The following is a 15103-nucleotide window of genomic DNA, read 5'->3' on the forward strand; positions in this document are numbered from 1 at the left end:
CAGAAACTAGAATAGTCCTTCATAAAGAATGACCAAAAAATAGCATTACTAAGATATGAGGATCGATACCAATCATTCTACTATTTTTATCACATTATTGGAGCCAACTTATGAGTAAATGAGTATCAAGAATATGTAAGACCTATGAAAGAATTTTTTTATCCCAGATTTATTATATGTGGCTTCCAGAAGATCCATAACAAGAGTGAAATAAACTTGTCACCATACAAGCAGTATGATGATGTGAGTGGAAAACATGAAAAAAATATGCCAAAATGAAACCATGCGTCATAAACAATTGTAGCCAGACTTTAAGATAAACAAATAAAGTCAATTGTAGCTTTATTTGCATCCCACATCTCACAACATGGAAGAGACTATGACTGTCAATAGCAATAGGTATCATACAAAGTGCTAAAAGAACTTACTGTCGTCATCTATAAGCCAATCCAGAGCAATAGTTTCCCCATCGAAAGAGAGAAATATCTGCCTGCATTATCATGTTTGAAAACACATGGGAAATCATGAAAATCTTTGTTTTAATTTGCAGGATACATATCACGAAATATTCTGCTCTGTCATGTCATAGAGAAGAAATTCACGTAAAGTGCATTGGTAAAATTTCTCCAGAGTTTAGAAGTACAAATAATAAGCATGAATAGTGATGGGATATTCAAACTTCATTTTGACTGTAAGAAAACAAAGTACTAAAAGAAGACCAGTTCATTGATTGGCAAGTATCCAATTTATTTATAAAAGGTCTCCTTTCATATTATTACTAATTTAATTTCATATTGTGCACAAATAGTAAAATTACTTGTACAGAATTTAATGGCTAATGGAAAAAACAACTAATAAAAGAATATTTTATACTTTAAAGTTGTTTAAAATAGTAAAAAAATAATTAGCCAGCTGCAATAAGCAATGTGTCACTACTGAGCACAAGGTGAGGTATTATAAGCCATTGAGCATATTCTGATATAAAGCAATCTTTCCATATGTAGTGAATCCCAAGATATTTGACTATCGAGCCAAAAAGAAGCACCCAATTACCTATTCATTACAATATAAATAGAGTGTTAATGCTCAATAAACCCTAATGGAAACCCCAGGATGAATATTTGTGCAGAAGTTATAACACAATTGGCATTTAATAAAGGAAATTAAGAATCTCCTTCATAAAGCAAAGCCAAGCATCTCCCAAGACATTCAAGCTCGGGACTAGGACAGCAAAAGGTATGTGAACCAAATCAAAGATATTTGACTCTTTGAGTAGTCATTTTCAGTCTAGACTTTGGTTTAAGGTCTACACTCTACAATTGTCAATGACTTCATTTTGACATTATTTAGTATTTACCCAAGATAAACATGTTGAAAATTTAGACAAATAGCTAGCCTTTATGTTTTTTAGATCATGCCTTCTTACAACATTAAGGGCTCGACTTGCCAACCAAGCTTAATAAACTTATTTGTATTCCATGCAAACTGTATCTACTGTAGATTGGTTTTCCATAGAAGTTAGTATATTCATAAACTAGATAGAAGCACAATTGATGAGCTTAAGGGGTTTTCTAATAAATGGTTCATAAGTCACAACACTTGGTGAAGGTTTTGCAAATGGGGTTGCAAGCAGAGTGGGTTTAACTATGGAGTAAACTCTGTAGTTAAGCGCGCTCGAGCTGGAGTAGTATTGGGATGGGTGACCTCCGGGAAGTCCCGATGCTTCACCCCTATGAACATCACCTAGATCCAATGAGTGTGGAGTGTTCTATTCATTGTCATGAGAGATGGATTTGTGTAAACCACTACTCATGAAATATGTTTCAATGAGTTTGACTCAAGCTACATAGTTAAATCCTGATAGCAATATCAAAATTTGACTTGCTGTGGAAAATATATCCTACTTATCAATAGATAGAAGCAGCTTTATTCTAATAGTAATATTCAACCAAGTTTTCATAATGTACTATATTTTCGTAAATGGAAAGTATAATTATTACACATCATTGATGCGCAACAATAAAAAAAACAGTGGCATAGTCCTCTGTTCAAATTATAAATATAAGAAAATTGTCTTTTTTCCTACAGATGTGGAAGCACGATCAGATGTGCCTAATCGGGTTGTAGGCATCCTTGTGACACCTCTGATCTGCACTTGGCATTAATGATGGTATTGGAAGGCATTACTTGTGCATCCCTCTATCCTCAAAATGTATAGAATAAAGAAAAAGCATTTCCACCTGTGGAGATGCATACCCATGACTTATTATTTTCTTCTCCACCAATGGAATCAAGTTATTGTCCATTTAGAGTTCCTTTTGTTTCAAATATCCATCTTAGAAGTATTTATAACTCTTTGTCACTAGATATGTGAATTGGCGGATTGCTTCAGTTGACTTTACATGGAAATCACGATGAGATATAGCAAAGTATATGAATCAAGATCTTTGTTTTTTACAGAAAGTAAAATTTGTCCGACAACACTGGGATAATGACCCACTACATAGTTACACTCAACCTAAACAAGCCAATAACTCCTGCTCAAGAAGACAATAAGAAGAAAATCATGATTTTTCTTACCTTTGGTATTCAAAAACTGGTGGGTTGCCAAAAAAGTGCAGAAAAGCAGTTTGCAAATGTGGGCTGCAAAGCCACGGTGTTGGCCAATACCTGTTTCAACACCAAAAAATCAATAAATACAATCACATTTTGATAAATAAGAAATTAGAAATGTTGGTGTGTGTGTGTGTCAGTTTGGATAAAATATTGCTTGCATTGCTACACTTCAAAGGAAACTAAGCATGATTGGCATCATCATGAACATTGGCCAATACCTGTTCAAAAACAAAAATCAATCAATTAAATTAATTTTTGATAATTAAGATATTAGACATGTGTGGATGTGTGTTCGAACTTGGAACTTGGAACAAAAATCATTGGTTCGTTCAATGATTGGTTCCATGTGTTATAACACACACATCGGTTGGTTCCATGTGTGCGTGTGTGATTGAACAAACTTGTCAATAGTTCCCTTGAATGAAATGTAGTTGGCATTATTGTATGCAGAATAATGGTACAATGGAAGGATCCTTTTGTAGAGCTTGCCTCTGGGAGGGACCTGACCTACTCCAGCACCCTTCATTGTTCACATGGAACCAACCAATTCGGAAGCAGCAGACTTGCAATAATGCCACTGCATTTCATTCAAGGGAACTACAGACAATTTTGTTTGTGGAAAGAGTCAAGATAGAATAAGTGTAGACCTAATCCATTCTAGAAAATAGAAACAAGAAAGCATACATTTATCCAGTAAAATGCAACCTTATATGTTTCATCAGAATTGACTCACAAAAATGTAAAAATCAATTGATATTAAATTTAACTAGCAAAGGAAAGCAGGCCTTCAACATTCGAACTTGGTCAATCAGCCTTATTTATATCATCAGTGTTGCTCAACAGTGAAAATCAAGCACTCCGTCAAGTTTGATTTTAATTTAAATTATTAACTAGTAGAGATAAGGTCTTAGAGACAAATATCCAGAAAAACTCGACATCATTTATGTCATCAGAATTGGTTGACAGGAAGAGGGAATTAATAACAAAAGTTTGACCTTGACCAGTAGAAGAAAGCAAACTGAAGTCAGATATATCTGGTTGAATTCAGCTTCTACATTATCATCAAAATTGTTTGAAGAAAAAATGAAATCATTAAAACAAGCTAGTGCTTCACTTACCTAGCAGAAAAAAACAGGCTTTTAGTCATACGTGTTGAATGAAATTCATCTTTAATTATGTCAACAGAACAATACAGAAACAGGCAACTAATTGTAATAATGATCTTAAATTACAAATAGAATTTCGTTGGCATTTCTTTAGGTTGTTCATATTTATAATTGTTTTATGTATTAATAAATATCATGCATATTTGTACATTTTCATCTATTGTTGCGTTTTTATTTTGTTTCCAGCCTTCATATTCACCCTTCGGGTCACCCTCTTTTGTTTTATTTTTTCTCTCACTTTGGTTTTTAATAGTAGATCTGTCATTATTTCTGGTGGTTGTTTTCTCTCTTGTGGTTGGATGTATTTTTATCTTCTTCTTTTTTTTGGGGTCCCCTTCCCTCCTTGTCCCTATTGTTGAACCTCAAACTTGTCTTGATTGTGGTGCACCTACCCCCCCCTTCCTTTCCCAACCTTTTTATCCTTATTGGGTCTGCAATCTTTCTACTTTTTTCCTTCAGCTCTCTCATCCTGATGATGGATCACAGAGTGTGATCCGAAACGTTGATGCAAAAATTGTAACACAATCTACCCAGAAAACACAGCTAAGAATTCTAATGGATTGTGGAAAACTACTATCTACAACTACGATCTTAAATTAACCAACAGAAATATGCAGATCTTTGTGAAACATGTTTAGTCAAATTATGTCTCATTCAAGTCATCAAAGTTGATTAAAAGAAACATGAAGTCAATCAAACAAGGTCGATCTTAAATTTAACTAGCAGAAGAATGTGGTCATTACTCATATCTAGTTGAACTCTACGGTATTTATATATCCTGACTTTTCAACAAAACAGGCAATCAATCAAACATTTTAAATCTTAACTTTAACAGCACAAAGAATGCCTTAATCATAAAAAATCTACTGAATTGAGCCTAGTGTATAATCAGTGTTGCTATACAGAAAGAATACACCAATCAAACAAACTTGATCTTAAATATTAATAGCACAGAAAAGCAGGAGTTGACCACAATTATCTAGTCAAATTCAACTTCATTCATGTTATCAAATGGCTTGACAGAAACAGTCAATAAGTCAAACTAGGTATAACCAGCAGAGCAAGGCATCTTAGTTATATAAGTCCATTCAAATTCAGGCTGGTCCATATTGACAAAAGTCAGGAATAGGCAAGCAATCAAACAAGTTTAGTCATAGGCCGTGTTATCCAAATTATAATATTAGGTCTGGCGATGAACGCTTAAAATAGAAAAGCTAATTTTCTAAAAGAAAAAGCAAGTCACTAATATATTGTGAAAAGTTCAGCCTCACTCGCGGCACCATAATTGGTTGACAAAAACATGAACTCAACCAAGGGAGTTGGAGTATGATTTATTTCGCAGAAGAAAAGAGACGAGTCGCATAAACCCAGTTGCAACCGGCTCAGTTTATGTCAGAGATGAAGAAAAACAAAATAAGAAAGGTGTTTGAAAGAAACGGATACACAGGATAATTTTTTTCAATATAAATACTAAGCCGTCAATTTAGACAGCAAGGAGAAAAATTACTTCAAAAGGTAATGTTAAAAAAAAATTTAATTACTTAATGATAAAAAGTTATTTGCGTCGTGAGCACATATATAGAAGAATTACGAATCCTATTCGCCATCGAATTAGCTTGGTCTTAATTCAGCTAGCAGAAAAAAGTGAGTATTTCTCCCTCGTCTGTACATATCCAATCGGATGTCATTAAAAATTGAAATGCTGTTTGTATAAAATGCATACGTGAAGAAACAAAAGAAAAGAAAAAACTGTGTTCGGGAATCCGTACCTTCCATTGAGTACTTGACACTTGGGTAGCAGCTGAGTTGCAATTTCGGAAGCTGGATCGCAGATTACTCTCACAGAGTTTCTTTTCATGCCAAATAACAGATCCCCAATTAAATGAATTTCAAGAAAATTATACAACACATATCCCACAAGCAACACCAGCCCAAGAACATAGTACCAGAAGGGCATACTCAGAGCTGCTCTAATTATTAAAATAGGGTTTGCGTTTAATTCCTTGACGCAGTCCATTGTAATCAAATTGTTCTTAGTTGTTGCAGATTGCGCAGATGTTTTTGGCTCAAACTGGCAATCAAGTAAAGAGTACGCCCATGTTTCCCAGGACTGCTGCCAACATGTGATGAAAATAATTGTTGGGGGATTTTGGGATTATCTGGGCCAAAGAATGTTGAATAAAATATATGGGGTTTTTCCCTGCATGCTCCATGTGCAGGACTTGGTTGCAAAAGTTAGGAAGGCTATGGAATTGTGTAATACAATCAAAAACGTCTGAATGGTTAGGTGACGTGTGATTGGAAAAGTGTCCAGTAAGGAACAAATTCAGGCTGACTTCTGAGGAATCTCCTTCGATATAATCATTTTAATATAGAAGAAAACAGAGCGATATTTCCGAGGAGGCTCGACGACTGTTGGCTTTGAAAGTTATTGGTATGATGAGAACTTCTTCTAAGTTTTGTTATGGGCATTTTAGCTCTTCATTTGATATTTGTTCATATGTATGCCTTTTCCTCATGATCTTTCATACAACTAAATTCTTTGATATAATATTTTTTTGGTCTATTATATTTTATTCATATGAGACCCTTAAATTTTTCCTTCACAAATTTTTTTATTCTATCATTGTTTTCTCAACATTCATGCATATTAACCTTCCATTTTTTCTCAAGGCAATGACCTACAACACATAACAAGTGTCACATAGTGACTAATTAATTATAATTATATATTAGTCCAAATAATATATTACTAAATTCATAAAATAATACAGTTTATTAAAATAAAATAATAATTAACATACCAAAATACATAAAATGAAATACAAATCTTTTTTATGATCTAATATCAAATTTTAATATTTAATTATCATAAATGTCTATTCAATAGTAAAAATTAAATTATGAATCTTTAATTACCAATAGAAACAAATTACAAGTCCCATTTTAATATAGACGAAAATATATAATAAAAGCTCATTCTTGTTTTACTTTTTATTTTAATTTTTAATTTTTAATTTTAATTTAGTTATAAAAAAAATTAAATGTAAATATTACACGTGTTGTGAATTGAATTTTTAGAAGAGAAAAAAAAAAAAATTGGCAAAAAAAAATTGTATAACAATCAGATTGAAATTAATATCAATATGGATACATTCTTCCTTTATAATTATCAATAGATAAAAAAATTTCAAATTGTATAACAATTAAATTGATATAGTTATATTGTTCTTTATAATTGAAAACTACTTTCTAAACTATGCAAATAATATTATTTCCATGGAACAAAATGGAATATGGAGGAGGACTGAAAAAAAAAGTCCTATAACACAAATTATTTTGAACCACTGAAATTTCAAATAAATATTATTTTTATTAAAAGAAATTAAAATAGAAATTTTAACTTTTCAAAAACTATGATTATTTTTATAACAAAAAATAAATAAAACAATGTGATTGGTGGTAAATAATAGGCTAGTTTGAGGCTTGTGCCTTTGGTGAAATGGTGGGGCTTCTTGCCTATACTGCCTACAAGCAAGGTTCAAGTCTCTGCAAGGTCGCTCTCTACTATGGTTCTTAATTGAGAGTTGTTGACTTTGACCCTTAGTGAAATAGTGGGGCTTCTTGCCTATAGTGCTTACAACCAAGGGTTAAAGAACATTATTGGCTTTGGCCTATTACCCCAAATTTTAAGGCAAGAGTCTGCAACACAATGGTAAATTGTGAGCCTCTTATCTGAGAGGTCTTGGGTTCAACTCTACACAAGCTTAATAAATAATAATTAATCACATCACATAATAATAATGAATCTTGGCTTAAGCCTCTTACTGATAAAAAAAAAAAAGGCTAGTTAGTGAAGTGAATGCAATAGCATTTGCCTACGACAAGTACAATAATAATAAATCTTGGTTTCAGCCTCTTACCCATCAAAAAATTAACATTCCATTTTTTCATCTATTTGATGTTTTTATTTCATCCATATGTTCTTTCTTCTATAAGTCTTTCCTCTATGATCAATTTAGGTCATTGATGTTTTCCCATACCTTGGGTTTTCTTTAAATAGTTTAATAATTTTGTTGAAGCCTCTAAAAGGAATATATATTTTTTCTACAAATAAGATTTCTTTGGGGAGCATGATTTTAATTTTGAGGTTGTTGATGATTAAATATATTTGAAATTTCCTACTTTTTTTCTATTTCTAATCTGACATATTGTTGCGCCAAATCTCACATATGTAAAGGATCACCAAGGTAACCAACAAACCAAAAAATGTTTTCTTGACTTTCCAATCTTATAACTCTACATTTATACATCTATTTTGTAAAGAATATAGTGATTTCAAGACTCCTTGAATTCTTTTTGCTCTACATTTTTCTCAATAAGTTTTTTGTGGAAATTGATCTTGAAATACTTGTACTCACCCACAATCTCAAGAGTTTTATTATCGAAAAATAAAGTGTTTTGCACCATCTTATATTTTTCAAAGAGAATATCATCAATTGTGGTTTTGCTAGTTTTTACTTGCATCCCAACCTCATAAACAAAAGGCATCAAGTTTCTTCAAGTGCTCCCTCAAAACACTAGTCATTTTTAACAATTAAAATGAGATCATCCACATATAGTAATAGTTTATCATGTACTTAACTAGTTGACCAATAATCTTGTTTAACCGCTCTCCTAACTTATCAATATACAACCCAAACAAGGTTGGTAAAAGGGGGCATCCATTTTTGACACCTATATCACTACCAAAGTGCTCTAACATCCTTACAACCATAGTTCTAATTTTAGCCATGGCCTACTTATATAGTCTATGTATTGCAATTATGAGCTTAATAGGAAGTTTAAGTTCTTTCATTCTATCCCACAACTTACCTCATGAGATTGTGTCAAAAGCTTTATCAAAGTCAATAAAGCAATAAATGACATCCTCACCTTGTGCATTCTATATTTTTTCAACCAAGAATCTAAATGTAATCCTATGATCAATAGTGGAATGTTTTGGTTTGAATATAGCTCTCCCTTTAGCACTATTGTCATATATTTTAGCCCATTTGTTGAGTTTATGCTCAACCTTGCTACCAAAGAGCTTCTCCAAGAGAGGGTTAACCATAATATTATTATAGTTTGATGGATTATTTTTGTCACCAATTTTGTGGAGAGGAATCACCATACTAGTTGTCCAATTTTTAGGAAATCCATACTTATTGGCATTATTGAAGCTATGATATATAAATGAGGTGTCAAGACATCAATGCTCCATTTCGAATGCTTAGCTTGTAGCCCAACAATATTCTAGACTTTTCTCCCTATCAATGTCTTTATGCCTTGAAAGATATCTTCAATTGTGAAAAGTTCATTTGTGACCTTGGTTACTGAGGGTTTGTGTTTATTCTTCTCACACTCATATAATAATTTTGTACATTCTAACCATTGGGACCTTGTGATGTTGTTTTCTATTTTCTTTCTCTTTTGTTGTAACTCTTTCCCAAAAAAAACTGATTTTTCTTTTCCAGGAGCAATATGCTTCATCCTTATTATTCTTTCATATGTTTCTTTTTTACCTCTTAACATCTTTCCATACTCTTTCTTTTTTCCTTTACTCATTCTCTTTCTCGTATTTCTTTTAGCTAGTTTGCACTCATCATTAAGATAAGGGTTTGTCGAGATAGTACATTTTACCCATTTTTTGGGTTCAGTTTTTTTAACACTTTCCTAATGCCTTATGAATTAGAGGAACTATAGTATCTTTGTTTAAATTGTTTGCTCTTTGTGTTCAAATTCCCCTTCAGAGCTCCAAATCAGCCCTTTAAGAGCATCTTTAAATATTTATAATTTTTATGTGTCAAATTTCCCCTATCTCTATCTTGTTTTCCCTTGTGATGTGATCTTGGGAGCATAAGACAATCAACCATGCTTTGTCCATTGTATGTTTAAAAAGTAATGTTTCCAAAATTTGGCTGGACTTTCATACCATTACATATTACCATGTTGTACAAGCTACAAAAGCTTAATAACTTGGTCCCACAATGATTAACATTTCCTTTAATGTTTCTTGAAAACAATTTCCAAAATTGGTCATTCTCTTCTTTTAGCCATAGTGGACTACTTCTTTCTTTGTAACTTCTTTTTTGGTTAAGGGTTTGGTTATTTGTTGTCCTAGCATTAAAGTCACCTATTATTAAAAATTTTCCCAAAGTATTAAAAACAATAATGTTCTTTTTTTAGTAATGTGTAGGGATCTCCCCAATCAAGATTCCTCTGCTTGTATATTCTTTATCCCTTTGGAGCAAAGTAACATGTTGCCATTCTTATGATAACCTAATAATCTATGATTTTCAGTTATATGTATTGTTTGTTTAATTCAATTTTTTCTATGTTTAAGAATTTTTGGGCAGTCGTTTTACATGAGGTCAACGATAGGAATCCATTGCACAATTCCTCTGTTGAAAAGCTAATCTTTTGGAATCAACTCCAAGGTTCAATATTTGTCTTGCAATGTACCAAAATTCGCTCAGTTGAAGATAAATGTGATTGTTCACGAGGAGGCCTTTGCTAGTTCTATTATGATCTCGAAATGAAGTAAATTTGTTTGTTGTCTCAAAATCACACACAAAAGAACAATATTTTTGTATTTTCTGGTTTTTTAATGAATGCAATTCTAACAGTGCAACTAAAATGAGTTCCTATTCTAACAAGGGGTTAGCAAAGAAAATAATGAAATTGAAAGCAAATAACATGAAATTAAAATAACTTGGCATCAAAATCCTAAACAGACATAAGCTACAAAAAACAACACGCTGTGAGTTAAACTTTCAAAGAAATTGATAGAAAACCAATGAAAACAGGAGCAACACTTCCTAGAATCCACTGATATAATCGTCGATGGGAAATTTCAATAATCGAATGATGTTTCACTCTTCATCAAATCACAAGGCCATGGAAAGTGCACTCATGTGAGACAAAGAGTTATGCAAGCACAATTTGTGATCTCTCCTCAAGCTAGATACGTCAACAAAATTCATAAATCTATAGCAAACACCAGAACTAAAAGATTGCACAACCAGAAACAACACAATAAACATTTGGCTCAATCATAATCTCATGAACAAAATTCACAAAACAATGACACATTCAGGCAAGAATCACTATACTCCAAATGCGAGCACCAAAAGCATAATTTTATTGTATAATAATGGTGGCCCTTGTTACATTTTACAAGGGGTATTTATAAGAAATCATCTCCTCAATTTGTGTTGAGAGTGAGAGATATCTTCATGCAATAAAATGCTTTTAAAACATTAAAACAAACTAAATATATATAGACTAACAATTAATCTGGTGCTTAGAGGGACTTCATCCATATTTTATTCATTAATTGGATGCATGAGCCCTTTAAATGTCAAAAATAGAGAAAACATGAGAGAGAAAGTAGGAGGAAGCCTTCAGTCGAAGTAGGAGCATCTGGAGGTGCCAAAAATAGAAGTTGGTCCTTTACTAGGCGTGTGTCGAAGTTAAACTACCATTAGAATGTGTTCCTAATGCATGGAAGGCACTATTTTTGGAACAAGTAGTTAACTATCGGCGCACCTCTAAATTACAGAGCTGCATACCTATAGACCTGCACACCTATAGAGCTGCGGACCTCAACAGGGTCAAAATCTCGAAATTTTACTAAGTGTCAAATTGAAATTTTGGCATCTGGGTTTTGTTCTTCTTCATTCCAAAGCTATGTTTGGATGTTTGCCCTTGAATTCCTCTATCATCTTAGTGATCTTAGCCACATCTGGAAGATCTAAAGCCTTGCAGTTATCCTTGACCTTTTTTCTGTAGTTGTCCACCTCAATTCGAGTCTCTACAAAATCTCTGAGTTTAGTGTCCAACTCTAACAGGGCTTCTTCTATCCTGAAGTCTTGTCGAATGTCCTCATCATCAACAACCTCCACAAAGATCTTCATAAAATTCTCCACTACTGTCTCTACAAGTAACAACTTCTCTCATTCCTCATCTTTAAAAATATCCAAGCATGCATCACTATAGTGTCTCTCTACTTCCAAAATTCATTCTCGGGCTTGGTCCTTGAGCCAATGAATCTCCTCATGTAATGTTTCCATTACTTTATTGTTGTCTGCTATTTTCTCTATCCAATCATCAATCATGCCTAATTCTTCTCTAGTATATACATCAATCAAAACCTGATATCTTTGGCCCTTTATGGCTTGTAGAGTCTACAAATCCTTACTCTAGGCACATACCTCATCCATGATACTAAAGTCCTGCTTAAAAATTGCTACGATCTTATTCACATTCTCCTATGTAGCATGCAATAACTTTAAATTCCCTATGCTGACGGTGACACCTTTCTCCTCAAAACTTTCTCGCAATTCCTGACAAGCTTTCAAAAATGGGTCAAGTTGCACACCTCCCCCTTCTCTAAGTACAGTATTCAAAGTTTGCTTGAGGTGTTCGGAATCAAGAGGACCAACAACTTTGGCTAAATATCCCTTTATGATCTCAACTTGTCTTTGAAGTGCTTGGAGTTCAATCTCCTCTTGTTCCATGTACTTGAGGACCTCTTTGACTCCCATAGTCATCATTTGTCAAGTTGAATCCTGTGTAGGTCTTCCCAACATAACATCTTTTAACTCATAGTCTTCAAGGCTAAGGCCTTCTACATCTATGCTTTCAGGAGGGAGAGCCACTTGTGCAAATAAATCTTAGTTTCGTATGGTGGTGACAAACGCCAATGGTGTTGCCTCATGTGATGGAGACTCAAGTTTGTTCAAGATCTCTGCAATGTCACAAATGTCTTCTTTTGAAGCATGGAATTAAGGCTTAGTACTCCTCATTATCTCCTTTTAGATCCACCTTGGGATGCATCCTGCTAAGGACCTGGCTCTTGATGATGAAGGGGTATGTTCTACTACTTCCTTCCCTTTGTTGCTCCTATTGGGAGTTGTATTCTATTGGGAGGGCTCTCCTTGTGTAGCCTCAGTCTCAGTAGACCTTGTAGCCTAAACCTCGTTGTCTTGGGAAAGTGGTTGAGAATATTCCACCATTGGTCCTTTTGACACTTCATCGGTCACCATTTGTTTCGATCTCTCCTCTGATAATGGTCCCTTCTGAACATGTTCTTCCTCTAAACTCTAAGGTGGGGGAGTCACTAAGCCCTATTCTACCACCGTAACTCATGGTGGAGATGGAGGAGTAAGATCAGGACCTTGTGTTTCTAGTGGCATCTACGTCCAGTCTTCCTATTGAGGTTCACCTATAGGGGTGTCCCTAATCTTATCCCCGATCAACTTTGTTCCTACAGGCATGAAGTCAAAATCTGACATTGAGAAAACACCATCGCTCTCTTCACTCTACTCATCCACCCACTGTTGTACTTCATCTTTCGAAGAAAAGAGCTCTAAAGGTTCTGCTTGAGTGGATGGCAGAGTACCCATGGCACTCTTTCTCCTTTGCAACTCTGTGGCTCTAGCTAGCCAAGTTCTTCCCTATAGGGGCACTTGTTCCTCTTCCTCTTTTGATTCTTCTTCTTCCTCCTCTTCATCTCCTTCTGGAATGCTTTCAGGAATAAATGGATTAGGCACTAATCTTCTATTGATCCTTTGCCTTTTCTTCATCTGAATCTCAATCCTTTTCTTTTGTTTCTTAGAGGTAGAAGGAGAAGCTAGCTCTTCTTGTGCAGGAGGAATGGAAGCTTGTGGAATCTCTCCCTCTTTTAGTCGACTAGACACAATAGGAGGCAACTGCAGTTCGTCTTGGACTTGGGTAGCTCCAGTATCTTGGGACCCTTGTGAACTATGTTCTTGCTACTGGGGAGGGGCCTGTTCTATTTGAATCCTCTGAGGAGAGGTCCTCTTTCTTTTGCTCTTTCCCTTACTTTCAGGAGGGTGACAATATCCAATCAGGCAATCAAGCTAATACATTGTTTATGGCCTAATAGGAGACTGAGTTGCGAAGGTAGGAATTGTTATTTTCCTTCCTCTGCCTCTTTTTGGGGGAGCATGTGCATGGAACATTACAGTATCAGGAATTGGATCAAGTGGAAAATGTTTCTTGATCCAATCCTTCATCATTCTGATAACATATCTTGCTCTATGATTAATATCATCGGCCTCCTCCCTATCAACCTTAGCATTCATAATGGGTCTTTCACCAATTTTGTCTGCGTTGAATAGGGGGTCCAGTAACTCCTTCGAATCCTGTTTCCTTATCTCTTCTAGTATGTTCAACTGGAGAGCCTTTTCAGCTAGATACAAAGTCATCCTACAATAGTCCCTAATGTGGACATCATAGTCATTTGTGGCATTCATCTAGTGATCCTCAACAACATCCTCATGATGGAAGTCTTTTCTGCCAGACTCTCCACTTTCCTAACATTGTCAAATATATGGCCAAGGAGAGTTGTATTCTTCAAGAGGATAGTTCTCCCACTCCCATTCAAAAGAAGAAATGTCTTGTTTCCTCTTCACCTTATATGGTCCAATGACTAATGGCCATGCTCAACAAGGTCTCTGTTGTCTCTTTATCTTCTCATAGGCTGACTCAATTTGTTGGGATATCTCCAATAGCACCAGTATGTCACTTGGGTATCTCGGGAGCTTATTAGGATTGATGGATGCACTCGCTACTTGTAGATATGTGAATGTTTTAAACTGAATAGAGTAGGCTCTGAGAGTTGTGACTTGTGCTTTGGCTTCATCAGATAACCTCTTTCCATAATCTCCCTCAATGAATTGAATGATCATAAAAATGAATGCATCATTCACAATTATGTATTCTTTGCTCTGCCTTGAGAGTTTCTTCTTCACCAACTGAAGGTAGACTATGTATGGCTAGGCATTGGGATCTTGCATACTACCTCTCCTATACAAACTGGGATAGTTTGTCGCCCTTGTTGCAAGTAGGTACACCATGTAAGAAGTCATGTATAACTTCTTCTTGTCCTTCACCATCCTCAGTTGCTCACACAAGTTTTCACTTAGTGTGGTGGCCCAATCCAGTGGTATCTTCGCCTGTTTGATGGTCTTAATGAAGTTGACCATAAATGTACTGAGGTGACTTGTTGCGATTAAGCCCATGACTCTGCTGAGGAGAATGATAAAGTATCCAATGTCTTCCTCCATGTATCCTTGAGTCATATCCACTTTGCCCATTATCCTTCCCCTCAGAGGCTTCTCAATGAGGTATGAAGACTATATTATGTCAATTGCCTCTTGTTGATGCTCCTTGTACCATCTCTCAGTTGCTTCATATGACAGTCTAACGAATTGGTATGCTCTGGGAAGATGGAAGAGCCTCTCAATGTTGTC

The 15103-nt window shown here is 34.8% G+C and overlaps 1 protein-coding gene across 1 annotated transcript in view; it reads right to left on the reverse strand.

The window, feature by feature from the left end:
• Positions 1 to 6012, reverse strand: part of LOC149554843 (medium-chain fatty acid ethyl ester synthase/esterase 2-like) — a 203310-nt gene extending 197298 nt beyond the window's left edge. Inside the window, exons 1-3 of the mRNA XM_089828856.1 lie at positions 5552 to 6012; positions 2581 to 2670; positions 429 to 490 (exon numbers count right to left, since the gene is read on the reverse strand). Of these exons, the coding sequence (XP_089684982.1) occupies positions 429 to 490; positions 2581 to 2670; positions 5552 to 5799 (400 nt within the window). The 5' untranslated portion in view covers positions 5800 to 6012. The remainder of the gene's footprint in view (positions 1 to 428; positions 491 to 2580; positions 2671 to 5551) is intronic.
• Between the last annotated feature and the right edge of the window lie 9091 nt (positions 6013 to 15103).

This window comes from Cupressus sempervirens, chromosome 5 (assembly GCF_028749045.1).
Source record: "Cupressus sempervirens isolate cs-2001-9-10 chromosome 5, ASM2874904v1, whole genome shotgun sequence".
NCBI classification, from domain to species: domain Eukaryota; kingdom Viridiplantae; phylum Streptophyta; class Pinopsida; order Cupressales; family Cupressaceae; genus Cupressus; species Cupressus sempervirens.